Below are 26046 nucleotides of genomic sequence, written 5' to 3' on the forward strand. Positions count from 1 at the left end.
AGGACTTGCCAAGGCTTACCCAAAAGATGCTGCCTTTTCTGGCACACCTCAGCTGCTTTGTCTTGCCACCGATGATCTCCTCAGGTCAGGATGAGAAGGTACAGGGAGACAGCACCAGATGTTAGGAGAAGGTGCAGGTTGGAGGAGTGTTGCATGGCTGGGTACCTTGGCCAGTAGCTCCCTGGCCCTTCTTTGGAGGAATCACTTACAGAGACAGGACAGGCTGTGACTTGGGAGTCTCCTCTCCTTCTAGAGCTTTCTTCAGCCCTAAGCTGGATATGGTCTCCTAAGAGAGCAGGAGCCCCAAAGAAGTGGGTGGGCGTCTGGAGGGTTACCCTGAGCCTGGTGCCAGCCACAATGGGGCAGATACTCTAGGTGATGACTTACAACCCTTGACGTTCCAAACTAAAGGTGATTATGAGAATAGGACAGTTATTTTGATTTGAGTCCTAGATGTTCATTGGAACATTCAACAACTATTTCTTAAACTCTGAGCTATGTCCTCGGGACAACTGCTTTTATGGAACTTGCGGGCAGGTTTTTAACAAGAAATAGAAGAGAGATTCGAGGTGAGCACACCAGGGAGACAGACAGGCTTGCCCAAGCAAGCCCCATCAGTCAAAAAGTGGGTAACAAGTGTCCGAGAAATCTGGAGATGAAGGTTGTGTCTCACTCCTCTTTCTCTTTGTATAACACATGCGTGCACACACCATCGTGTTCACCAACATGCAGACTATTATCTCAAATAAATGCTCACTGAACAGCCATAAACGAACAAGACCGCGCTGTGGCAGAAGAGTAAGGGGCAGCTTTGTCAAACCTCAATTAACCAGCATGCCTTAGGCTCGGGCTGTCCTGGGAGTGTTTCTAGCGCTTGGCTTCTGCTCTTTGCTCTCACCCACTCACAGCTTGGTCTGCGTGCCTTGATGGACCAGGCAAGTAGAGGCCAAGGAGAGGTCACCCACGTGTCCTCAGAGAGCTCATTGTCCAGATACACGTAATTGCCAGGGTGGGGAGTGGCGTTGTCAGCCTGGCGACCCCAGGATCAAGAAACGCAGGGCACTGCACTGTCCTGGAGATAGTGGCACTGGCATTCAGAGTGTCACCGTTCCTTCTCTCCCATGGGGCAGGTTATGATTTAGCATAAAATGATCCGAATGAACAGCTGGTTTGAGGTAGGCGCGCCCTATATTGGCAGCTCTTCTCTCGCTGGCCAGGTCTGCAGGGGCACCCACAGACCCCACAAGAGGCCGCCCAAATAAACGGTCTAGGCCTCAAGAGGGGAGGGCGGGCTAGAAGCCACACAGGGCAAGAGTCGAGCTCCATCTGCGCCAAGTACGCCAGGTTTCCCTAGGTCTGCCCGCCCTGAAGCGCCTCGCCACACCCTGGCTCTCCCCCACCTTCGTTCCTTTCCGCCCTGTCGGACGACTGCGCTGTGCATCGGTGTCTCGCGAGGTGGAGGAAGGGACTGGCATCTAGGTTTAAAAGACCAGAAACAAATGTCCCCTGACAATTTCGTGTCATTTTCAGGATTCGAAAGAGGGGTAGAGTGAGAAAGAAAGACGCAGCGGGGCAGTGAGAGACGGTCCGACCCGGGGGCCTCTCAGGGGTGCAGCGAGGAGGTTCTCTCCTGCCCGGGTGCGGGCTCGGGTGGGCGGGCGCACGCCCCTCAGCCCCACAGCGCCGCGGGCCCCGCATGACATCAGAGGCTGGGGAGCGCGCAGAGCGCAGGCGCCGGCGGAGGAGGGAGGCGGGAGGGGGCCGACTGGCGCGGCTCTAGAGAGCGCTCCTCCGCCCCGCGCGCCGTCCCTGCGCCCCGCTCCGCCCGCGCCTCTCTCCCAACGCCGCGCCTCGGGCGTAAAGAGCGCGCCCCTCGCACCGCAGCCAGTGCCGCCCGCAGCAGCCCAGCCCCAGCCTTCCTCCGCCTCCTCCTCCCTCTCCTCCTCCGCCGCCGCCGCCGCCGGACACGCAGCCGCAGGCCGGGGCCGGGACGCAGCTGGGGAGTCAGGGACGCGCGCAGCCAGCCCTTCCCCCTCCGGCTCCCGCACCGCCGGCCGCCTCCCCTCGCCCTCCTCCTCTCCCCTCCCTGCTCCTTCGCTTTTTCCTCCTCCTCTCCCGGCCCCGGCTGCCAGCACCATGTCCGCAGGGGGAGATTTTGGGAATCCACTGAGAAAATTCAAGTTGGTGTTCCTAGGGGAGCAGAGCGGTAAGTACCCGGCTTAATCTCTTGGCTTGTCGCCGAGTCGACCCCCGCCGCCCAAGCGCCCACCCCATTGGGACCACCGGCCGCGGCTCGGAAAGGCCCCTCCGTGTCAGGATAGAGGAGAGGGACAGGGATGGGGAGGTCGGGGCCGGCTCGGGCGGGGTCGGACTGGGGAGGGGCTAAGGGTGAGGACGGAGGAGGTGCTGGCGCCCGGGGTGGAGGTGAGGATGGGCTCTGGGTGGGGGGCCCGGGGTGCGGGTGCAGGTGCGGCGCCGCAGGGAGCTCGGAGGGCGGCGGCTGGCTCCGCCGCGCGGACCAGGGCGTGAAGGACCCGGGCTCGCTGGCTAGCTCACACTGCGGCACCGGCTGCGGGCGACCGCGCAGGTGGCTGGGTGCTGCCGGGGGTGGGGAGAGCGACGGGCGCCCCCCTTGGAGAACGAAGCGAAACTGGGGTCTGGCCGACCCCCACTCCGCTGCACTGGAGGGGGGTTCCCTGCGGACCCTGCCGGTAACCATGCGAAAGGGCACGTCCAGGCGCTGGGACAAATAGCCACCGGGGAGAAAAGACCGGCACCTGTCTCTGTTCCAAAGAGCGAGTGCAGGCCATGAGGGAACGGGGCGCCTACCTCCCCTATCTCACGTCCGACTGGGCACAGAAGGTTCTAGACCCGGTGCCCTTCGCCAGCGCTCGGTAGCCTCCTTGCTGTTCAGGGGTCTTGGCAATGACAGTGAAGGCTACCCCAACTCGAGGCGATTTGGGGAATGATACAGGGGCAGCTCACACCAAGAGGCTGTGAAGTCTGGCTCTGGGCAGAGAAAGGCCCAGGCGACACGCCCTGCCTTGCTTCCCAGCACTCCTCCTGAGAGCATCGGTGGATTCTTCCCACCCCCACCTCCCAGCTCACCGCCCTTCTTGGGGGAGGGGAGGTCACCGTGGCAGCCGGCCAGAGCTGGGGGAGGGGGAGACTGCTTCTCTGCTGCCTGGCTCCCTCCCCAGGAAAACATCTCTGAAAACCAGCTTGGTCCCGAGGCGGGAAGCCCAGATTGAAGAGCAGGGACCCCTCTGCCACCTGTAGGAAGGAGTGGCTTTCGGAGCATCCTTCCAGAGGCCTCTCGAATGGGGCTGCAGGGAGACAAACTGAGCTCTGGTCAGCTCTGCTCTGGGAGAAGGCTGTCCTTGCCGAGCAGGACCCCAGAAGGCTGTCCTTGTCGGGCAGGACCCCAGCTCTGGCTCTGCAGACCCTCTCTGACAAGGGGGTCCAAAAGAAAGGCAACTGTGGAAGGACTGGGTGGGCCATGAACAGTGCTACTGTGCTGTGTGTACATGAGGGTTATGGAGGTCATGTGACTGGCCCCTGTCTGCTGATGCTCATTGCCTGAGATGGATGATTCAGAGAAGGACGTTAGAAGGTAGTGTCCAGGCCCAATATGGAGATGGGTTTGGGGGCCAGGCTGGGTGTTTCAGAAGTTCCTCTCAGCCAGCCAGCCAGCATTTGCCTTGGATTCTGATTGCCTGTTTTAGTAGATCCCAGTTTCATGGAGCTAACCATTCCCTGTGTCTGGAAGGGATTTTGGTGGTATTCACATCCCAGTGCTAGTCTCACCGGGCCTGGAGCCCTGGGAGATAACCTGTGGGGATCAGGCAGCCTGGGAGTTGAATTCTTAGCTGTGTTGCCTTTAGTAAAATTTGAGGCCTCTCTGTGACTCACTTTCTGTCTCTGAAAAATGGTTGAAGACAATTCTTTTACTTCTTCATGTTTCCTTAGTGCCTCTCAAAGTGCCTGGACCCTGGTAGGTTCTCAACAAACATTGATTGTTCTAAGTCTGCAAAAGCTTTAGAAAGGACTAGGAGTTTGGTGAATAAACTGTCTCTGGTGAATTTGAGGGAACATCTGGGCTCCCTCAGAATTCCTGATGAACAGAGACCCCTGCTGGGCTCCACAGACCCCCTTTGCTCCCAGAAGCACAGAAATGATAGCTGAAGTCTAAGAAATGAACCCACCACCTCTCCCACATGTTCAAATGGAAAGTCTGAGCCCCAGGGAACAGGGAGGCCTTGCCCAGAGTCCCATTGTGAGTTGCTAATACTTCTGGGCTGGAGCCTCACCTCTCGTTTCCAGTCCAATATTTTTCACTAGCGTGTCATTGTGAAGTAAGATGACCTTGAATTGGGGAAGCCAACAACTGGGGAGCCTCCCCAAGAGGGAGTTGGGTTGCTTCTGTACGGCCAGGCTTATAGCTGGGGCCTGTGACTGATAGGAATGCTGAGTAGTTGGTCAGGAGCAGGATTGTGGGCCCTTGGAACATGGTCATTAGAGAATCACTGCTGTCAGCGAGATGGCTACTGGCATCTCACCTGGTGCCTTCTGTCAGGGAGTTCCAAGGCCCCGAAAAGCCTGTTTCCTGTTTCCACTTTGTTGCATCGTTAGTGGGTTGTTTTAGGTTTTACAGAGCTTTTGAGTTAGGTAGGGGACATGTGCGTCTCTAAGCCTTATGGGACGGGGAGTCACCTCCACAGCCGCTTCTTCTACCTTGCCTGCACAATTTTGCATCTGTTGGTCATTTGTGCCAGCATTCTCTGCAGCCTGTGCAGTGGAGAGAGCCTCCTGAGGGCTGGCCCTCATGCTGGCCCTGGCTCTTTTTATATGACCTCAGAGTTCCTTTACCTTCTGTACATGGGGGACTTGGGCCCGCTGAGCTCAGCAGAATCTTTCAGAGCAACATGGGCTTGCCGATATGAGCCGAGTCCCCTGGAGATGGGCCAGGGGAAGGAGCTAGAGGGATGTGGCTTTATCTTATTTCCTGTGCCTAGCATAATGGTGGCTTTTCTCTAGGCTGGTGGGCAACGGCAGTGGATTTCCAAGAAGAGTGGCGTGCATGGACCAGGGGGTGGAGCACACCCTGGGCCAGATAATCCCGGGTGGACATCAGGTCTTTAAAGATATCAGGGAACTGGTTTAAATGGGAGGCCCTTGAGAAGCCGCTCTGGAGGAAATACCTCAAGCCGGTGAAAGAGCCCCCTCCTGGCAGCTGTCCCCCTGGCCCGTGGAATATAGGCTGGGATTGTGGGGAGGGTGCTCTGGGTCCAGGGTGAGAGATTTCCTTGTGGCAGGGAGGCTGTGCAGTCCCACTGGTGCCAAATGGTTCTCTGGGCCACTGGATATGCCCTTTTGCTGATGGCAGTGGTAGGAGACATGGGGGGTGACATACATCAGTCCCAACTGGGGCATTTGATGGCGTCCGAGAAGACAAGAAGGAGCAGGTGTCTGAGGAAGGAGAGTGGGCCTGTGGGACCCACATCTTCCTCCTAAGCTCTAATGGCATTCTGTCGGCTTTTAGGCCTCACTCGGTACATCTCAGTGTGTGTGGTGGGAAGGGAGGGTCAGGGATGTGTCTGTTATGCACTGTCTTCTGACCTCCCCTTCCCCAAGACTCTTCCAGCGAAAGCAGGAGGATTGGATGGAGATGTAAAAGCTCTCTCTGCTTTCCTAGCTGAGGCCAGCAGGCCAGTTTCTCGCTCTGACCAGCCACCTGCCTGCCCTGCCCCTGGCATTGTGCTGCTGGAGGTGCTGTCCATGTTGAGCATAATGTGAATAGCATTCCTTGGAGCTGTGCAATGAAGCGACCCTGCAGGCAGCTGCCTTTTTGTTGTTCTGTTGTTTAGTCATTTGTTCATGTATCCTTCCCTCCTGCTCCTTCTCTCTTCTGTCCTCCCTCTGTTACCTGTTTATTTATTTATTCTTTGAGCGTATTCCTGCCCTCCTGGAACTTCTAGTCCGCTGGGAACACAGACATTTGTGGATATAATTATAGTAAAGGTCTATGAGAGTCATGATGAGAGAAGAACAGCTGCTACTGGGGCCTAGAGCAGGGGCACCTGACCCGCCTCTGGGGGCTGGTGTCAGAGGCAGCTTCCGTAGGCTAGCAAGGGATGCTTCTATAGGCAGTAGGCTGCTACTACTTCGTCTTTGGGCTGTGTGTAGAAAGTAGGTCTTGGAACGAGCCCACCCTACCCCGAGGGCCTTGCCTGTTCTGTTCTGCTTTGTAGAAAGTACATGAGGTGGAGGTTCAGGAGGACAAGGGTGACTCTCAGGTATCTGGCTTGCTGGTACCGAGTAGGGGCTGTCCCTGCACTTTCAGCCCATTCCTCTGTGGTTAAGGGTTGATGATCATTCAGTGGCCCCCACTGCCTGGAAGGCTCACTCCTCTGCCCACAGCCTGACCCATTCTGACCCCTGCCCTCCCACTGGCCACACCATGGAACACCTGCCCTCCTGCAGGGAGCCCTTCATCGGCCTGGTAGATGTGCCAGCAGCCCCTCCTAGCAAGTTTCTTCCTCCCAGCAATTTCCAGACTTACCCGCTCTTAGGTGCTCACTTCCACTCCTGCTCCCCTGGGCTACCAGCTCGCCTGGCCACACATCGTGGCATAGCTTTGGTTTTCTCTGAACATTTCTTAAATACAATCATATGCTTCGCCATGACCTGTCTTCTGTTGTCTCTGTTAGCTAAGGATTTTAAAATGTTAACTTTTTCAGGTACAAAAACCGTAATTGAATTTTAAGCGTCTTCTGAGGACTATGTCTTAGTCATCATTTCACCCCTCCCCACCTGCAGGTGGTTTGTGCTTATTAAATCTCTTGATTTGAAAATGATGAGATTATCCTCGCTGTGTGAGATTTGCTGATGGCCCATCAGTAGATTGAAAGTCAAGGAAGTTGAGGTGGCTTTGAAATAGGATTCCTATTTCACATTCCTGACACCAGCTGCTTTTCAAGCCAGATTTTTTGACCAGCAATATCTAAGAATCTTTTCTGAAGGATTGAATCATTTAACCTTTTTTTTTTTTTTTTTTTTTTTGAGATGGAGTCTTGCTCTGTGGCCCAGACTGGAGTGCAGTGGTGCAATCTCGGCTTGCTGCAACCTCTACCTCCTGGGTTCAAGCGATTCTTGTGCCTCAGCCTCCCAAGTAGCTGGGACTACAGACCCACACCAATATGCCCGGCTAATTTTTGTATTTTTAGTAGAGATGGGGTTTCACCATGTTGGCCAGGCTGGTCTCGAACTTCTGACATCAAGTGATCTGCCCACAGCCTTCCAGAGTGCTGGGTTTACAGGTGTGAGCCACAGTGCCCAGCTGGATCATTTAACTTTGGTCATGCCCAACTCACAGTTCATCTCAAAAACCTGAAGTTCTTGGGGGCACTTCCTCATTCCTAGTGTCTGAAAAAGTGCATGAGAACAACCAGACCACCAGAGGTGGAAAGGGACACACTAGACCTCAGCTTGCCAGAGCTCACTTTGAGATCTGGAAGAAATCACCCTGTTGCCCTGAGCCTTAGCTTCCTTCTTTTGATTTCTCTCTTCCCAATTTTTCTCCTTTCCTCAGTGGCTGGCGTAAGAAGGGGCACCGTTGTGGATGTTGGGTATAGACCCAGAACCTTTGCTTTTTTATTTGTTTAAAGAGATGTGTGTGAGTAGAGAGTCAGACAGACACCAGGATGAGAATTAACCTGGACTTGGTAGAAGAGGAAGGGGGCGCCTTTAATTTGATGATACATAGCAAGAGAACTTATCAGCAAAGAGAGAAACTTAGAATGTGTTCTGGCTGCATAGATGTAATAATAATTACTGTCTTTTGCATGATCTGATTATCATCATCATTTGCAGCCCCCAGATTATAATGAATCACATTAAATTATAACAAAATAAGGCTGGGCGCGGTGGTTCACGCCTGTAATCCCAGCACTTTGGGAGACCGAGGTGGCAAGGTGGGCAGATCACTTGAGGTCAGGAGTTCCAGACCAGCCTGGCCAACATGGTGAAATCCTGTCTCTACTAAGAAATACAAACATTAGCCAGGCATGGTGGTGCATGCCTATAATCCCAGCTGCTTGAGAAGCTGAAGCAGGAGAATCGCTTGAACCTGGGAGGCAGAGGTTTCAGTGAGCCTAGATGGCACCACTGCAATCCACCCTGGGCAACAGAGCGAAACTCCGTCTCAAAATAAATAAATAAATAAATAAATATATATATATATATATATAAAAATAAAACAAAACAACCTTATTGCCCTTTTGTTCCTGATTCTATCCCAAAAATCAGTCTATAAATATTTATCTTTATAGGTGTTGCCCCTACATTGCAAACTCACTGGGGACAGGCCCAAGGGTAGTAACATTTGTATCCCATCCAGGCTGTAGATTTCCCCTGTCCTCCCCACCCATGTCGTCCATTGTTGCCAAATGCATTAGCCATTGAATGTGTAGGGCTGTCTGGTTTCAGTGTGGATAATTTTGGGAAATTATTGGACAGAACCACTGGGGAAGGTAAGAGAAGGCTAGGCAGAACAGCAGAATTCGTAAACATTCGGGGTGGACTACCGGGAAAGCTGCCGGGCATTTTCTCTGCGTCTGCCATCCTTTTCCATTTCTCACCACAGGGAAGAGAAGCCAGGGGAGCTCTGGTTGAGGTTGCCAGGGAGAAGTACCAGACACGCCCTGAGATGGACAGCTTTTGTTAGGGCGGAAAGAGAGGCTGCCAGGAAATGGGGCTCCAAGCAGGGCCTGGGGACTGGAAGCCCCTGGGAACTTGGAATGGCAGGCCAGTCTTTGTTTCCTAGAACAAGGGAAGGAAAATGTGAAGACTCACAACTCCTAAGGACTCCTAGGATGTTCTTTACCATACCTTGGGGCTTGAGATTTCAAAATTGTTTTCATTATTTTCATAACTTTTGCCCAAAGTAAGATCTTTTTTAAAAATATTGACTGATATACATAACTTAGCATTTTAATGAAGTGATTTATTTTTAGTAGAAAAACTTATTCTGATCTCTTGGTAACAAGGCCAGAGGGAGCCCAGGTGACCAGATCACATGCTCTGGGCCAGCCATCACCTGTCCCAAGGGGCTGACATACCTAAGGGACAGGCGCAAGTCCTGAGGAGGCAGATGATACCTCACCCCTGAGGGCAGAATAGACCTTTCAAAGCAAAGGTTACTTCCAGGAAACGCATAAAAAGAATGGCAGCCCGTGTCCTTCCTCACGTGAGTTCACTCACGTGGCATTTATTGAACATCCTCTCTGCCGGAGGCTCCACACAGGGCACTTTTTATCTTCCCAGCCACCCTGTGATGGATATGAGATCATCCCTATTTTGTGGGTCAGGAGGCAGAGGCTCAGAGAGAGCTGGCCCTGCCGAAGGACTGTGAGTGTGGCAGAATTAGAATTCAGACCTAGGTCACTGTGGGAAACACAGTGGACTGTCGGACCTCTTGCCTGAAAGGCAGGCTCTGGCCCAGGACTGGAGTGGAGGAGACAGAAGAACACTGAGGTCTTCTGAACACGAGGTCTGCTGTGCATGACTTGTGGGGAGTGTTTGTGCCAAGCTCTTTGCTAAAGAGGAACCTGCGGGGCCCTAAGCAGGGAGGAGGGAAGCAGGGTCTCTGTGTGGGAGCTGCTGGAGCTGGTCTTGCACAGCAGGCACCCTGTTCTTCCATGGAATGAACTATTTGGGGTGCTTTGAAGGGAGTTGATAGAGCCTATGGGGGCAGCTAAATCCCCCCCCAAGTCAGCCCTCAGCCCACTGCCATGGTTCTAGCTGAGAACTAATTACTAACCAGGGAAGAACCAATTAAACTAAATGGCTGGTTCCCACCTACTCTGGGGTAACCCTTTCCTGGCCACATCCTCCCTCCTGGCTTGGAGATACTAGGGCCCTGGAGACCCTGATTCTATTCCCGGTCTGCCACTGGCTGGCCGTATGTTGGATAAGCCCCAGCCCATCTCTGGCGTTTTCTGTGTATCCCCTCAAGGCTACTGGGCTGGGTGACCCCTTGGGCCAGTGGAGCTCTAACTCTGGTTCTGCAATTCAGTGCCAGCTCTGAGTATGAGGCCAAGCCAGTAACACTCTCAGCCTGGAGACAAGCATGCTGCTGTTGAGAGGGGCTGCAGGAGTGAGGTGTGGGATCAGGGGCTCTGCCGACTGTTGCCCCCAGAACTGCCCTGGGTCCCACATGCAGGATCCTCTCCAACCTACCACCTCCTCTCCTGGGAGGCATTCCTGGCCCACCTACACCTTAGTGCAACCCACCCTGGGGGCACAATGTGGCGGAGGGGCATGCTGGCTCCCCTCTCCTGATGATGTGCTTGGCTCTGGTTGCCAAGCAACAGGGATGGGGCTGTCCTGCACTTCTGCTTCCAGGAGGTGTTTCTTCCACACAGAGAGGAACCGTGATGAGGACAACAAGGCAGGTCACACATCCCAGGTGCTCCTAGCCCAGGGGCACCCCTTTCCACAGCCTGGTGGTAGGGGTAAGCTGGGAGGGCAGGGAAAGGGCAGAGCCAAGAGGGGTATATGGTGTCCCCAGCAGACCAAGGAGGGCTTGGAGACCCGGCTGCAGCTGCCACTCCTACCCCATCACCATAATGGTCCTCCTGCATCCTGGGCTTGCCTACCCTTCTGCTGAATGGATAGTGTTGGTATGCAGTGGCACCACCTGTGCTCATTTTCCTCACCTGTGCAGGAGGGTGATCATTACCTAGTTGGGGGTTCCAGGAAGATCAAGTGCATCTATACATGGCATGTGATTAAAGCTCACATGATAAACGCTCAGCTCGTTGTTAATGAAATAGTAACAGCAATCTCCATGTCCTCCCTCCTTGCAGAAGTAGGGTGCAAAGTTTTGAGAATTATTGATCATTTCTATATTGTGAACTCTGGGGTCCACATCCTCATGATCTGGCAGGAAGAGCTGCTCATCCCGTTTTATAAAGAAAGCGAAGGTCTGCCAGGTGAAGGCTTTTACACAGATGGAAGGACCCTTTGACTCCCTGGCCAGTGTTTTCCCCAGCTCCCCATCCCTGCTCAGAGACAGGCTGGTGAAAAGTGGGACAGACTCACCATGCCTGCTCGTCTGGGGCCACAAAAGCTGCTCAGGGGAAGAGCACTTCATCTTCACAGCTCTGTTACTTCCCCTAAGGAGCTCAGCCAGGGTGGACTATAAGGGCAGAGGCTTTGCAGCACTGGAGTTATATGCCTTCAGGCGTGTGAGGTCGGCAGTACTCGGCCCACAATAAGCAGGCAACAAATCTCAGCCAGTATTCAGATTAATATTACATACACAAGCAAGGCTGTGGGTGTGATGTGCTTGGAGGAGTCAGGGAAGGCTTTCCGGAGGAGGTTTTGCATAGTGAGCAGGAACTCACCAGCAAACAAGGGGAGGCATTGAGGGCAGAGGGCCTGGCCGTGCCCAGGCAGTGAAAGGCTTGGGGCTTCTGGGGAATCGGATGTGGTTCAGGGTGGTGGGATTCTGGTGCAGGTGGGGAAATGGTGGTGGGAGGAGGAGTTGAGCCTAGAGGAGTCATTAGGGTCAGGCCCTGGAGGACCTCCCTGCAGGCAGTGGGGATCCACTGGAGAGTTTTGACCCAGAGGGACATGCCCATGGATTAGAAGGTGAAGGCAGAATGTGGTCTGATTGGAGGCAGCAGATCCAGGTGGCTGAACTAGGTCAGAACAGAAACATTCCGAGGATGGAATTTATAGAGAGGGCTTGTAAACCTAAGCTTCCTTCCAGTTCTGAAGCTCAGCTCTACTGCAGATGTATATTTTCTTGATTCTTTCTCTTAGAGTGAGGCCTCAGGAACAATGAAGGATTGTAAGGGAGGGACTGTTGTCTCTCTCTGCAAGGCCACACTGTACCCAGATGGACCAAAGCTAGCCCATTTAAGCTCCCCTGTCCATCCTATCTCCACAGTGCCCTGGGTTCGCAGACAGCTGTGGCCTTCCATGGGTGTTCTGCGGGACTGTTGGCAGCCCTTCTGGACTCCTCCCCCTCTGCTACCTGCTCAGGTTGGATGTGGCATATGACTAGAAACTGGCCACTGGGTGTGTGAGCCCCCCTATCCTCTGGCTGTTGGGTGTGTGAGTCCCCCATCCTCTGGTAATTGGGTGTATGAGCCCCCGTCCTCTGGTAATTGGGTGTGTGAGCCCCTTGTCCTCTGGTCATTGGTGTGTGAATCCCCCGTTCTCTGGTCATTGGTGTGCGAATCCCCCGTCCTCTGGTTATTGGGATATGTGAGTCCCCCGTCCTCTGGTTATTGGGATATGTGAGCCCCCCGTCCTCTGGTTATTGGGATATATGAGCCCCCCGTCCTTTGGGCACTGTGTATGTGAGCCCCCCCATCCTCCGGTCATTAGTTATATGAGCCCCCCTGGCCCTGTTATGCAGCCTCCTGTCCCTCCCTGTCTCACTGGACTTCTCTTCTCGTGGACACTTGATCACTTTCTTTGCTTTCTTGGATATTTTCCCCTATGCCTGTCTGCTGGATTTCATCACCCCAGCAAGCTCCAGAGTCCCCTAGGACTTGAGAGAGAGCAGCATTGTAGAGGGGAGTGCCCCTTTCCATGCCTTGGAGAACAGAGACCTATCTTAAGCTGGCTGCACAAAAAGCTACGGCTGAAAGCCGGGGGGCCAGAGTGGAGGCAGGGACTGCCGTTTTGAACCCTCCCCTAACCCAGAGAGGGCAGCCTGTTCAGGCCAATTGGTGCAGACCCTTGCTCACGGGTCAGCTCGTGATCTACCCTAAGGCTTGAAACCCCACCTTCCAAAGGCCTGATGACTTTTGCTCCCTACCCTTCCTGTGCTTCTACACAGGCATTGCCCATTGGAGGTTACTGAGCACCACCTGGGTATTCCTTTGCCAGTGCAGCTGGTGCATGGAGTAATCCTAATTTTGCAGCATCAGTGGTTATAGCATTTTTCAGTTACCACCCTTGGCCTCTTTGAGCAGTGCCAGGTTGTCTGTGAGTTCAGGGTGGGTAAAGAGAACTGCCCCCTCATCTTGGTGCTCAGCAGAGGTGGCTCTTCTGCCTGAAGCAGCTGGCCCAGAGAAAGACTGGTTTGGAAAGCTGGGCCACAAACAACTCAGCCCAGCTTTGACCTGTTCCACCCTCCTCTGGTCCCTCCATTTCCCCCAACTGTGGAGCAGGCAGGAGGAGAACCATTCTGGCTCAGGATTGGAGAGCAGCAACTTTGGCCTGTGCGCCAGAAACAAGTCCCTAGAGATAAGGAAAACCTTTCTCTCTGGGAGTGGCTGTGCTAATTCTGAGAAAGGAAGAGAAAATGTTCTCTTCTGACCTTGTTTGTGAGTGGGAGGAATAAACACTGCATAGACTAAACAGTAAGTGAGGCACTTAGAATGCGTTTCTTGTTTCTTTCCCCTGTCCAGTAAAGGGGGAGGGCTAAGAGGGCAAACAGGGGAAGCAAGGGGCACTGGAGAAGAGAGATCTACAGAAGTGCTGAGACCAAAGGGAGAGGCTCACAGACACTGCTTCCTACCAGACCTAGACGGGGGCTTGTTGGCTATGCACAGGGTCCTTGGGAGCCAGGGTAGGTCAAGCTCCAGGCGGGGTGCTGTCCATCCCAGGGTTCTGACCAAATTTAATTAAAGGTAATTAAAGGCTGGAGGTTCCCGTGGAGCCACTGGGGGCATGGAGTATGGGGGCACAGGACGATGTGACCAGTTCTGTGTTTGCGTGGAAGACAAGATGAGGAGCTCCAGCCCAGCAAAGCAGGGGGAATGAAAAGAGAGAAAGGCTCTTACCTTACCTTGGAGGTTGAGGGAAGGTTTTTTTCCAGCACACTGCCTCTGTGCTGCCAGCACTGGCTTTGAGGAGCAGACTGAGCTTTGTTCTTCCTCCCCAAGGCTGTCTGGCTCTGCCCCACCCTGCCCAGGGTCTGGGAACAGACCCTGAAGTTCCCAGACTGTCTCTGGGCTGCTGCGAGTAGAGTCAGGGCTTGGCACTGGGTAATCTTCGTCTGGTTCTGCACTTCTCAGAACAGAGAAAACCTCCAAGGGTTTCCTTAGGGGGAGAAACCACTCCCAAATTATCTTAGGGATATTAACAAATCCTACTTGTAGCACCAGGATCTGGAAATTCTCCCCTGATTCTGATTCATTAAATGCCCTCTCCGTCCCCTACATTCAACCCAAACACTGCGGCCTGCTGCCCAGATTAGAAGTGAACTGGAGACCTGAAGAGGTACCTAGCCTAGCTGCCTGACCCTGGCTCTCACCCGTCTTTATCAGAAGAGGATAGCATCCCAGATGTTGGGCCAGAAGAACTCAGCTCGTCTCCTGCCTCTGTCATGTAGCAAGAAGTCCACTGTTAGCTGGAGGTGTGGTCTGGGCAGCTGTGTCTGCTGGTCCTTCCACCTCTGCCTTGGGGAGGGCTGGGTGCAATGTGGGAGAACTGGATGGAGCAGCATGCAAATGCCCAGTGAAGTACACAGGCAGGACTCAGCCTCTGCCCCGGCCAGCTAGGAGCGCTTTAGTCTTAAGGCAGAGACCGGTGAGGTTTTCTTCCAGGTGATTAGCCGAGTTTGCCACAGTAGGAGAAAAGGCAGAGGTGTAGTAAAGAGTAAAGGCTGCATCTCTTAGGAACCTGACTGTGAGATGGTGTGGTAGACACAACCTAAGGTGACCCCAGGTGAGTCACACCCTTGCGCAGGCTCCTCTCCTGAGTGCTGATGGAATTTGTGACTTCCTTGTAGCAAATATAGTGTGGCAAAGGTGATGGGTGGCGTTCCTTTCATCAGTTTATGTGGCAGAGGTTCAAAGGTGATGGGATAGTCCCTCCCATGATTATGTTTCTTTATGAGACTCCTCTTGCTGGCCTTGAAGAAGTAAGCAGCTGTGCTGGGAGAGGGCCTGTGAGGGGGTCATGTGGCAGGGGATGTGGGTGGCCTTCAGGAAATAAGAGCAGCCCCTGGGGGAAAGTCCTACAACCACAAGGAACCAAATTCTGTCAACAAGCACACAAGCTTGGAAAATGACTCCCTGATCCAGAAAGAAATATAGCCCAGCTGACACCTCGATTCCATCCTTGTTACATGCTGAGCAGAGGACCCAGTTAAGTCATGTTCAGACTCCTGACCCATGGAAACTGTGACATAATAAATGTATTAATATATTGTTTTAAGCCACTGAATTGCTGGTATTTGCGAATACAGATAACTAATACAGATGGGATGAAGATTTTAGAGGAAGGTGACACCTGAGATGGTCTCATTTTACACATAAGGAATTGGAGTGTCCAGGAGGAGCTGAGACCTGTCCCAGGTTAAGTAGCCAGCCTGGTCCAACCCATGAAGCACTCACTGGGGTCAGGCCCTGGTTCTTGATCTGCTATTGTTCTTTCTTCCTGTTCTGTCTTTGTGTTCTGAGTAAACCTTTCTTCTTTCTAGGCCTCATATTTTTCCTCTGTGGCATGCAGGGCTAGACCAGACATTCTGTAGGCCCTTCTTGTCATGACCTGGTTTTCTGGGGCTACTCTGATCATCTGTGATCCTTCTAGAAGCTGGGCTTCCAGACTTTAGTGTGGTTCACTCTCTGCTGCTCCTTGGCACTTCCCATGTTGTGTGTTTCCATTTGGGCCTCATGACATGGGTACACATTGGTAAGCCTTCTGGGCTCAGATTAGTGGCAAAAGCAGGTGTAAGAAGAGCAGTCTCTGAGATCTGCGCACCAAAAGAGATAGCGTCTGGCCCTGACCCTGGTGCTATAGATCCTGGGCAAGCGGCCCCTCTTCTGTGGCCGCTCTTCGCATCTCCTCTGACAAGATCAGCTACAGTCTCCTCTGTGGCTCGTCTGTGGTGCTGCTTTTGAGAAGGGCTAACCTTAGGGACCGAGAGCTTGCAGCATGGGGACAGGTGAGCCTGGCCACCATCTCCTTGCCCTGGTGCCCAAGTATCCAAGTCCAGGGGGGCATATGTGGACATTGACATAGCTCCCCTTGATCCATCCCCCAGCCTGGCCCTCTGGTGACCCTGATGCCTGACCAGCAGTCTCTGTCCATAAGGGCTAGAGACACAGTGGGCCCCCTGGCCTGCTGGGTGGTCCTGTGCCTACTCCCAGGCCCAGGGTCCTTGGGATCTAACGTGCATTTTCCACCGCAGAGTCAGTGGTCTTCATCTCTAAACTTCACTGGAAAGGCCATCCCTACTCTCGAATCAATCCTGAGCAGGTGACATTGAGTCCTTCTAGGGACAGGAGGAGGGTTCTTTCTGTTGACTGAATGAGGAGGTCTAGAAATTCACTCTGCGCCTTGTGCTGCCCTCACCACCTGGCTCTGCAGGGGCAGGGGCAGAGGCTGGGCCTGTGCCCTCCTCCTTCTTGGCAAAGCAGAAAGGTTGAGCAGCAGTGAGCAGGCTGTGTGAGGGTGTCTGGAAGTACAGGAAGAGAAGCTGCGGCTGCAGAAGTGCAGGGACAGCTCCCTATGTTCATGGAGACCACAGGACCTCCTGGGTTAGCAGGTCAGCACTACGGCTGCCAAGGCCAAGAGTTCCTCTGAGAAGGGGGTGGGCATCTGGGATGATGCCTTGCCTACATCAGCCTGCAGTCTGGAGTCCTCCTTCCACTTGCCTGAGCAAGCTTGGTCTCATGGCCAGGCCACAGCTGTGTCATCATTGGTGGGGGTTATGGGCCCATTGGCCTTGTCACAGGCCTCTGACTGGATCTCAGCTGACAACCTGGGAAACACAAGCTTTGCTCTCAGTACTCTGTCTACTCATTCTCCCTGCCTCAGCCTTCTTTTCCTATTACTGAGTCTTTTACAATCATCACTACCAGCAGTTAAGCCTTGAGTATCAAAGCATGTACATTACTTTGCCAAACTCCGTGCTGGTTGAATGGGCCAAGACTTCCTGTCTGTTAAATAAGCTACCAAATTACATTAATACCAGCCTTGTCAAAGATCAGATGGTGGTGGGAATTTAACTTCCTCCTTCTCTACAACATACACATACTCACTATGAATTAATTCTTCACAGCACCCATGCAACTGCTCAAATGCACAGGCAGGATTGGCCTGTGTAGGGTCTGGCCAGAGTTGGGTTGAGCCTCAAACCAATTGAAATAGACTGTATTCTGCCTGCTCCAGTCTAGCTCTCCAGGGAAGCTATGGCAGAGGGTAACTGTGTATGCTAAGGATGTAGACTCCTGTTCTCTGAGCTCTAAGAGGAGGGAGTGTGGCTAGCGCTCAAAGCTAGCTGGTGCTGGTGCTAAGCTCTTAGGTTCAGGTGGAGAGATCCTGCTCCTTTTTGAAATTGCCAAGGGTATGTGAGAAGGCTCAGCAAGGCAGAGAGGATTCAGAACATGAGTGGGCTAACCACAGAGGTATACAGTCTATACAAGCTGTTTGGTCAGATCTCAGGTGGTTTTCAAGTAACCCTGAAGGTATTGCCCTTGACTGTCAGTCCTCATAGCTAAGACACCGGGGGAACTAGAGTTCTTACCCACACCAGGGCCTTTGGTGCCTGCTGAGTTGAGCAAGTACACATGTGTATATATGCGTACTTGCATTCTTCTCTGTGCATGTGAACACATGGTGGTTACACATGGACCCCGGCCACTGAATTGATTGAGTCAGGCTTTCTCTATCTCCTGGCCTGTGATTGGAGGCGCACGTAGCCGTTCTGCAGTGCCCAGCTAAGTCCTGGTCCTTCGTGAATCCTGAGTTGATGCCAAGTACAGTTATATTCCAGTTCCTTAGGAAAATTTCATGCTGACCAGAATGTTTAATTAGTCAGAATAAGCCATTTTCTGAATGTGCCAGGAATCTAAGAAACATGGATGTGTGCACGTAATTAAAGTAATTACCATTTTTTCTTTAACTTTTTATTTTGACTGACTTTTAGGATTGGACAAAGACTTTGCATATGCCTTTCACCCAGATACCCTGAATTTTAACTTGTTACTGCTTTCATAGAATTCATAACAATTCTGTGAGATAGGCATTTTTGTCCTTATTGGATGTATGAAGAAAGCTGAGCCTCAGAGAGAATAGGAACTAACCCAAGATCACACAAGAAATGAGTAGCAGAGCCAGGATTAAAACCTAGGTCAGTCAGACCTTAGTGCACATGCTGACCACATGTGATCTAAGTGTGAATGTGCAGGTATACTGCTCCTTCTGCCCAAAGAGCTTTCTTTCTTGTATTATTGTTGTGTTAGCAGTGAATTGTCTCAACATATGCCTTTATTTCACCTTCATTTTTGAACGATTTTTGCCAGGTATAGAATTCTATGTTGACAGTGTTTTTCTTTTAGTGTTTCAAAGGTGGTACTTCATTTTCTCCCAGTGTGTGTAGCATCTGACAGTGTAACAGATATTTCTCTGTGTTTTCTTAGGTCTGTGATCTAATATATTGTTGCTAATTTTGTTTAAATAGTCAATTATCCTTTAAAGAGACTCAAATAATAAGAGAAAGATCTTACATACCCATGTAGTGACCATTTCCTATGTTCATCATTCCATTGTATAAATCCGCATTTCCATCTGGTTTCATTTCACTTCTTCCTGAAGGACTTTCTTTAACATTTCTTGTTGTGAGGGTCTGCTGGTGATGAATTCTGTCAGCGTTTGTATGTTTGAAAAAGTCTTCATCTCACCTTTGCTTTCAAAAGATGTTGTCCCTGGACATAGAATTATAGGTTAACAGGTTTTTTCTTTCAGTACTTTATAGATACTGCACCATTGTTTTCTTGCTTGCATTGTTTCTGAGGAGAAATCTACTGTCCTTTTTTTGTTTGTTTCTCTGTACATAATGTGTCTTTTTTTCTCTGACTACTTTTATGATTTTTTTCTTTATCACTGACTATGCAATTTGACTATGATGTGCCTTGCTGTAGTTTCCTTTATGTTTCCTGTGCTTGGGGTTTTTGAATCTGTGGATGTCTAGTTTGCTTTAATTTTGGAGTATTTTCAGTCATTTCTTCAAATATTTTTTTCTGTCACTGCCTTTCCCTTCATCCTTTGAAGACTCCAATTACATGGATGTTAGACCACTTGACATTATCATGGAGCTTACTGGTGTTCTGATCATTTATTTTCATTCTTTTTTCACCATGTTTCACTTTAGGTAATTTTTATTACTGTCTTCAGGTTCATTGATCTTTTCTTCTGCAACATCTAAGCTGTCTAATCATGTCAGCCAGTAGTTGTTACCTCTGGAAGTTTGATTTGTGTCTTTGAAAATCTATTTTTCTCCTCTGTGTAACTTCTTAAACATATTATACTGTATGTTATTATACTAAGATATAGCATATAACATATATACTATATATAATAAGTAAGTTATATATAATATATAGTAACTAAGTTGTATATAATATAATATTATGTAACAGTTATATATAAGAACTATTTCTTAATATCTTTATCTGCTAATTATAACATCTCTGTCAGTTTAGGGTTGGTTTCAGTTGATTGTTTTTTCTCCTCTTTATGAGTCTGTTTTCTTTTTTACATGCCTGATAATTTTTTATTGGATATCAGACATTGTGATTTTGCCATGTTGTGTGTGGATAGTTTTTCTATTCCCATAAATATTCTTAAGATTTGCTAGCTGTGGCCAGAGTAGGCCTCAGTATATGGCTAATTATTACCCACTATGAGGCCCCGCCCTTCTGAGAACTCTCCCCAGCATCCCGTGAATGATGAGACTTTCTGCTGTGGCTGCTGGGAATGAGCACTGTCTCCAGGCTGGTGTAGATGCCAAGCACTGTTTCCTCTAGTCCATTTGGGCAGTCTTTCCCCAGTCTCAAGTAGTTTCCTCATACACATTTGCTGATCAGTGCTCAGCTGAAGGCTTGAGGGAAACCCTGTGCAGGTCTCCGCAGTTCCCTTTCTGCGCCTCCCTCCTCTCTGGTATTCCATCTTCTGAACTCTAGCTGCTGTGTTTTCTCTGAGCCTCAGCCCTATCCTCTCAACCTAGGGTGTCCACTGGGTTTCACCTGGGTCCCTACTCCCTGTGCTGTGGCCTGAAATTTTCTGAGGGCAGTAATCTGTGGGGCTCCCCTCCTTTGTTTCGTGTATCTCAGGGGTCATCATTGCCTAATATCCAATGACTTGAAAATTGTTGTTTCATGTATCTTGTCTGTCTTTTGGTCATTTCAGGTTAGAGGCTAAATCTGGTCCCTGTTACTCCATTTTGACCAGAGCTAAAGTCTTGGGACTTTTGTTTTATTGTGTATTCATTTGTTTGTAGGGAACATCAGTCTGGGCAGGCAGTGTTGTGTGGTCTGGTTTATCAGCCTTGATTTTCATCTGGGATGTTCATCCAGTTGACTGTATAAATGTGTAGACTTCCCCTTTAAGTGGCAACAAAATTTCTGCACTCCAGACTCTTTTTGAGAACTTTCTGCTGCCCAGCTCTTATAAAAAGCTCAATATTGGCAATTGATGTAGTTTCATCTCCTGAACACTGTGAATCTTACTGTCGGTCGTGCTTCTTTTTTTCCCCTTTGGCTTCCGGAGAGCTTAGACAATTTCTTAGTCTAACTTCAATAATTAGGGAAGATTTTTCAAGATTTTTTTTTGTAAGCAAATTTTTGGTCTAGCTTTCTCTTTTTAGCTTACATAACTTTTGCCTTATATTTTATCTCTCTCGGCATCTGTAGTTGTGAATAAGAGAGAGAAACTGTCTCTATCCAGCAGATTTGAGCAAACAGTGAATGTATTAGAGGAATGATTGGGAAGTTCATAGAATCCGTGGGAGGGTCAGAGGTCTGGGCTTAGAGCAGCAGCCCGAGTCATATAGAACTGGTCCAGGGGAAGACGCAGCTCCTATGATGGGTTCTGGCAGGTGCCATTGTTGAAACGCACATCATGGCTGCCCCTGAATTTAGAATCCAGAGGGAATTCTCTGTCTCACCAGATTCATGTCAGTTGAATCTGGTAGTCTTGCGTGAACATCTGTTGGGAGAAGGCTCAGTTATGTGCCTACAAAATAGCTGCAAAGGAGGCTTCTACACTGGGGAGAATGGTTTTGGACCTCCCCAAACACAGTAGGGGTATTCAGAGGGACTGGGAGGCTGTTCATTGTTTTGATATATAGCTACTTTATTCTGATACTATTTTAAATAATTATGTTTTCAAATCTTATTTTCATGAGTCATAAGTACAAGTACTCCTTGTGCACAGTAGTCGCATTCCGGATAGCACTGCCTCTCCCTCCACACCAGTGCATTCGGTTCGCCTCTGCCTGATTTTGAAGCTGGGGTTGACTCTTGGCTCCAACATTTCTTGGGGTAAGGTAATGGGATGCATTCTGTGGGCAGCGTAGCCCAAGTCATTAGTCCTCACAGCAGACTTGACTGTAGCAGTTAGGGAAATGGATTGTCCCTAGTGCCCTGAGCATCTGCTTCAGGCTGGGGGACAAGAGGAAATCTCAAGTCAGGTATGGACTCTCAGTTTAGAAGCCCCAGGACCGGGATGATTTGCAGTGTCCTGAGAGCTCCGGAGGCTCTGCGGGAGGATGGAAGGACTGAGGCCAAGACTGATGTGCAGGCTGGGCCTGGGGGCTTTGGAACGTGAAGAAGAAAAGCTGGAAATTTCAAGTATACATTATTATTAATTGGAGTCACTGTGCTGTATAGTGGGTCTCCAGAACTTACTTCTCTTATAACTGCAAATTTGCACCCTTTAATCAGCATTTCCCCACCTCTGACCCCTGGTAACCACCCTTCTACCCTCTGTTTGTATGAGTTCTACTTTTTTAGTTTCCACATATAAGTGAGATCATGCAGTATTTGTCTTTCTGTATCTTGTCGAGTAGATCTTAAGTATTCTTATCACACACATACCTACAAACATGTAATTATGTGAAGCAATTAATATGTTAATTAGCTTGATTGTGGTGATCATTTCACAATGTATATATAGTCATGTGCTGCATAGCAGTGTTTTGGTTAATGACAGACCACATATATGAAGGTCGTCCCATAAGATTATAATGGAGCTCAAGAATTCCTATTTTTGCCTATTCCTATTCCAAAGATTGCCTATGCTATACTTTATGTTGTTATTTTAGAATGTACACCTTCTACTTGTTTTTTTTGAAAAAGGTAACTGTAACACAGCCTCAGGCAGGTCCTTCAGGAGGAATTCCAGAAAGCAGTATTGTTATCACAGGAAATGACAGTGCCATGTGTGTTACTGCCCCTGAAGACCTTCTGGTGGGAGACGTGGAGGTGGAAGACGGCGATGTTGGTGATCCCGACCCCATGTAGGCCTAGGCTAATGTGTATGCTTGTCTCTTAGTTTTTAACAAAAACGTTTAAAAAGTAAAAAAAAAAAATTTAATAGACAAAAACATATAGAATAAGGATACAAAGAAATAATTTTTGTATAGCTGTACAATGTATGTATTTTAAGCTAAGTGTTATTACAAAAGAGTCAAAATGTTAAAACAAATTAAAAAGTTTATAAAGTAAAAAAAGTTGTAGTGAGCTAAGTTTATTATTAAAGAAAGAAAAAATTATTAAATAGATTTAGTGTAGCCTAAATATACAGTATTTATAAAGTCTATTGCTGTGTGATGTCATAGGCCTTCACATTTACTCACCACTCACTGACTTGCTCACCCAGAACAGCTTCCAGTCCTATGGCTCTATTCAATTTTTATGTTTTATACCGTACTTTTACTGTACCTTTGCTGTTTAAATATGTTTGGATACACAAATACCACTGAGTTACAATTGTCTACAGTACTCACTGCGATAATGTGCTGTGCAGGTTTGCAGCCTAGAAGCAGTAGGGTACGATTATAGCCTAGGTGTGTAGTAGGCTGTACCATCTAGGTTTGGGAAGCATACTTTATGATGTTTGCACTACGGCAGAATCACCTAATGATGCATTTCTCAGAACTTATCCCTGTCATTAAGCAAAGCATGACGATAGATAGATAGATAGATAGATAGATAAGCCTTGAACAGGATGGGTTTGAACTATGCATATCCACTTAAAGGTAGATATTTTTCAATAAAATTCACACCAGTGTGCCTTCCTGTTCTGCCTCCCTGTCCACCTCTTTCACCTCTTCTCTGCCATTTTTGAGACAGCAAGACCAACCCTTTCCCGTCCTCCTTCTCTTCAGCCTATTCAACGTAAAGACGACAAAGATGAAGACCTTTATGATGATCCACTTTCACTTAATGAACAGTAAATCTATTTTCTCTTCCCTATGATTTTCATAATTTTCTTTTCTCTAGCTTGTTTATTATAAGAATATATAATACGTATAACACATAGCTTATTTTAAGAATAGAGTATATAATACATACAACACACAAAATACCTGTTAATCAACGTTTGTGTTATCAGGAAGGCTTTGGTCAACAGTAGCTATTATAATAGTTAAGTTTTGGGGGACTCAAAAGTCATATGAGGATTTTTGACTATGCAGGGTATCAGTGCCCAAACTCTTGCCTTCTTCAAGGGTCAACTCTCTATATATTAAAACATCACATTTTACACCTTGAATATATACATTTTTTGTTTGTTGATTGTACCTCAATAAACCTTGGGGTGGAGGCAGGAAGAGAGGAAGCTAGAGAGAAAAGAAGAAAACCAAAGATGATAGCACCTTGTGCAGGGCAGGAAAGGGGCCTGAACCCTCCTCTGTGGCAGCCAGGGCTTTGGTCGGGTCCCTGAGGATGGGGCCTCTCCCAGCCCAGCTGTGCTGGCAGCATGTTTCTCTGGAATTTGCCTCTTTGCGTTAAAGGTGGAGCCTCTGGGGGAAAAAAGCAGGAGGAGGTCCAGGGTGTTGGTATAGGAAGGAAAACTGAGACTAAATCTTACATTCTCCAGCCAGTCACCATGTGGAGCCCCAGCAGACCATCATGTCCCCGGCAACCACAGAGCTGCTGAAGGTGTTCAGGAGGAGCTGGAGGACCAGCCATCCTGGGAACACTCCTGTCTAGAATCTTAGTTTTCCTGATCACAGGGGACCTTTATTTTGCCTTTCCTTTTTCTGCCCTTGTCAATGTACTGTTATGTACATTGACATATGTGGATGGGATCCTTTAGGATGGGATCCCATAACTGTTATGTGGATGGGATCCTTTAGGATGTACTCGCCCTGTTCCTTCTTGCTGTGATGGGCAGGCTTACTGGGCCCCCTGAGCTTGGATAGAGGAGATGGGGTGGGTGCAGGATAGTGAGATGGGACACTCAGTGGAGAAGTGAGAGGGTCAGGCATCGGTCTGCCTCCTCGCTGGTGCAGGAGAAGGGCCTGGGCCATACCAGCCTGCGCCACTGTCTGGCTGACCCCTCCCTCCCTCACCTTATTTCGACTCCTCCCTCCCCTCTACCCTCCCCTTTCCATCTTCTCTGGATCCCTGGGTGAGGCCCAGGCGGCTGAGCGTCCTCTAGCAGAGGGAATTAACACACTTAATTAAAGTGTCCAATGAAGAGCTTTACATATTTCTTAATTACCATCTGAGTCTTTTGGGGGATGGTTTGAAATGGGGTTTTTCACGTGTTTCCTCATTTAGCCTACGGTGAGCCAGCCATACCTCAGGGCTCTAGTAGGAGCTGCCAAAGATGCATGCCCAGTTTGGGGCTGCCTTTTGGAGCCCAGGGTGGCAGGGTGGGGTGTGGAGCGGGGAGCCTGGCTCCCAAGCTTACCTGCCTTTGAGGAAGAATGGGGCTACACACTCTGTTTGGTGAAAACAGAGCCAAAGGAAACAAAGTTGACGGATATAGATGGTGTCTCTAACTGTTTTGCTTGTCACCACAGGGCCTGGGGGCCGCACCTCACAGTCAGGCCAGGAGTGGTAGACCATGAGCAGAGGTTACAAGGATGGTGGAGGCCTCCCCACAAGGGCCCTGTGCAGCAGGGATGTGAGTAGCCTGGCCTCTTTCCCAGCTGCAGGACAAGAGCCAAGTCCCTCTGCAGGTCCTTCTCAGCATTTATACCAGCAATTCCCACTTCTGTTCTAGAAACTGAGCTGATGGGATGACTGAGTCAGCCGGGTCTCTGCTAGGACTGGGTTACTGGTCTGCACAATGAGGAAGCAGATTTGCCTTTTCAGCCCTGAGGACCACCTTCTGGCAGCTGCAGACATTATCTGAAATGGGCTTGGCTGCTGGGGGCTGGGGGCCAGGGATGCAGAGGTTCTTTCCCTGGCATAGTGACTGTTTTCCTGAAAACACAGGCATCTGAGAGGTGGGCAGCCCACCAAGGTGGCCTAGAAATGGCAGTGAGTTATGCCACATCTGTCCTGCCTGCCATCTCCTCCCAGAACTCCTGGGGCCCTAGGCCCTGAGCCCAGCTCTGTGAACCCCAGGAGGATCAGGATCCCACTGTTTGGCCAGGAGCTCTGAGGAGCTGGTGTGTGTGGTAAGTGTGGATGCACAGCCAAGAGCAGATTGTGGGCCAGGGTTCTGGCTTGGCTCTGCGAGGGGCTAGCTAGTGGGTGGTGCACCTTCTGCCAGGTCCTGGCAAACCCTCCATGCAGTCTCTGGCTAAAGTCTGTGCTCTGCCTCCCGCTCTTCCCAGTTTCTGGCCCTTACAGCAGCCTCACCACCCACATCCACACCCGCTGTGGAGGCAACAGGGAGGAGAGCTGTCCTTCGTGGAGGGAGGCAGTGTCAGTGGAGGAGTCTGGGGACTTACCACCCACTCAGCTTTCAGCCTGTGATGTGGGCACAAGACAAGACCAGAAGTCCTCATAGCCACGGACCCCGAAGCCCTGGGTGGATTTGGCGTCACGTGGCAGCAGTGGAGAAATGTGGGCAAATGATTTTAAGCAAAGGAATCTCAGCCTCACACGACTGTGGTTTCATTCAGTTCCTCCCCCAGGAATGTCATTCCCTGTGACCCCCTCATCTCCATCAATCAAGGCTCAGCCCAAATGGTACTTCTTTCAAGAGGTTACTGTGATTTTCCCAGCAGAGTGGCCTTTCCTTGTATGGGCCTCTCAGGAGACCCTTCCCATATTGCCTGGCATTTTAGTATTTGGATCTGTGTCTCACTTCACCACTGGATATGGATTGCTT

At 50.1% G+C, this 26046-nt stretch overlaps 1 protein-coding gene across 1 annotated transcript in view; it reads left to right on the plus strand.

Annotated features, from left to right (window-relative positions):
• The first annotated feature begins 1727 nt into the window (after positions 1 to 1727).
• RAB6B (RAB6B, member RAS oncogene family) overlaps positions 1728 to 26046 on the plus strand; it is a 68320-nt gene continuing 44001 nt past the window's right edge. Inside the window, exon 1 of the mRNA XM_003895094.4 lies at positions 1728 to 2206. Coding sequence (XP_003895143.1) covers positions 2137 to 2206 — 70 coding nt within the window. The 5' untranslated portion in view covers positions 1728 to 2136. The remainder of the gene's footprint in view (positions 2207 to 26046) is intronic.

This window comes from Papio anubis, chromosome 2 (assembly GCF_008728515.1).
Source record: "Papio anubis isolate 15944 chromosome 2, Panubis1.0, whole genome shotgun sequence".
In the NCBI taxonomy this organism is placed as follows: Eukaryota; Metazoa; Chordata; class Mammalia; order Primates; family Cercopithecidae; genus Papio; species Papio anubis.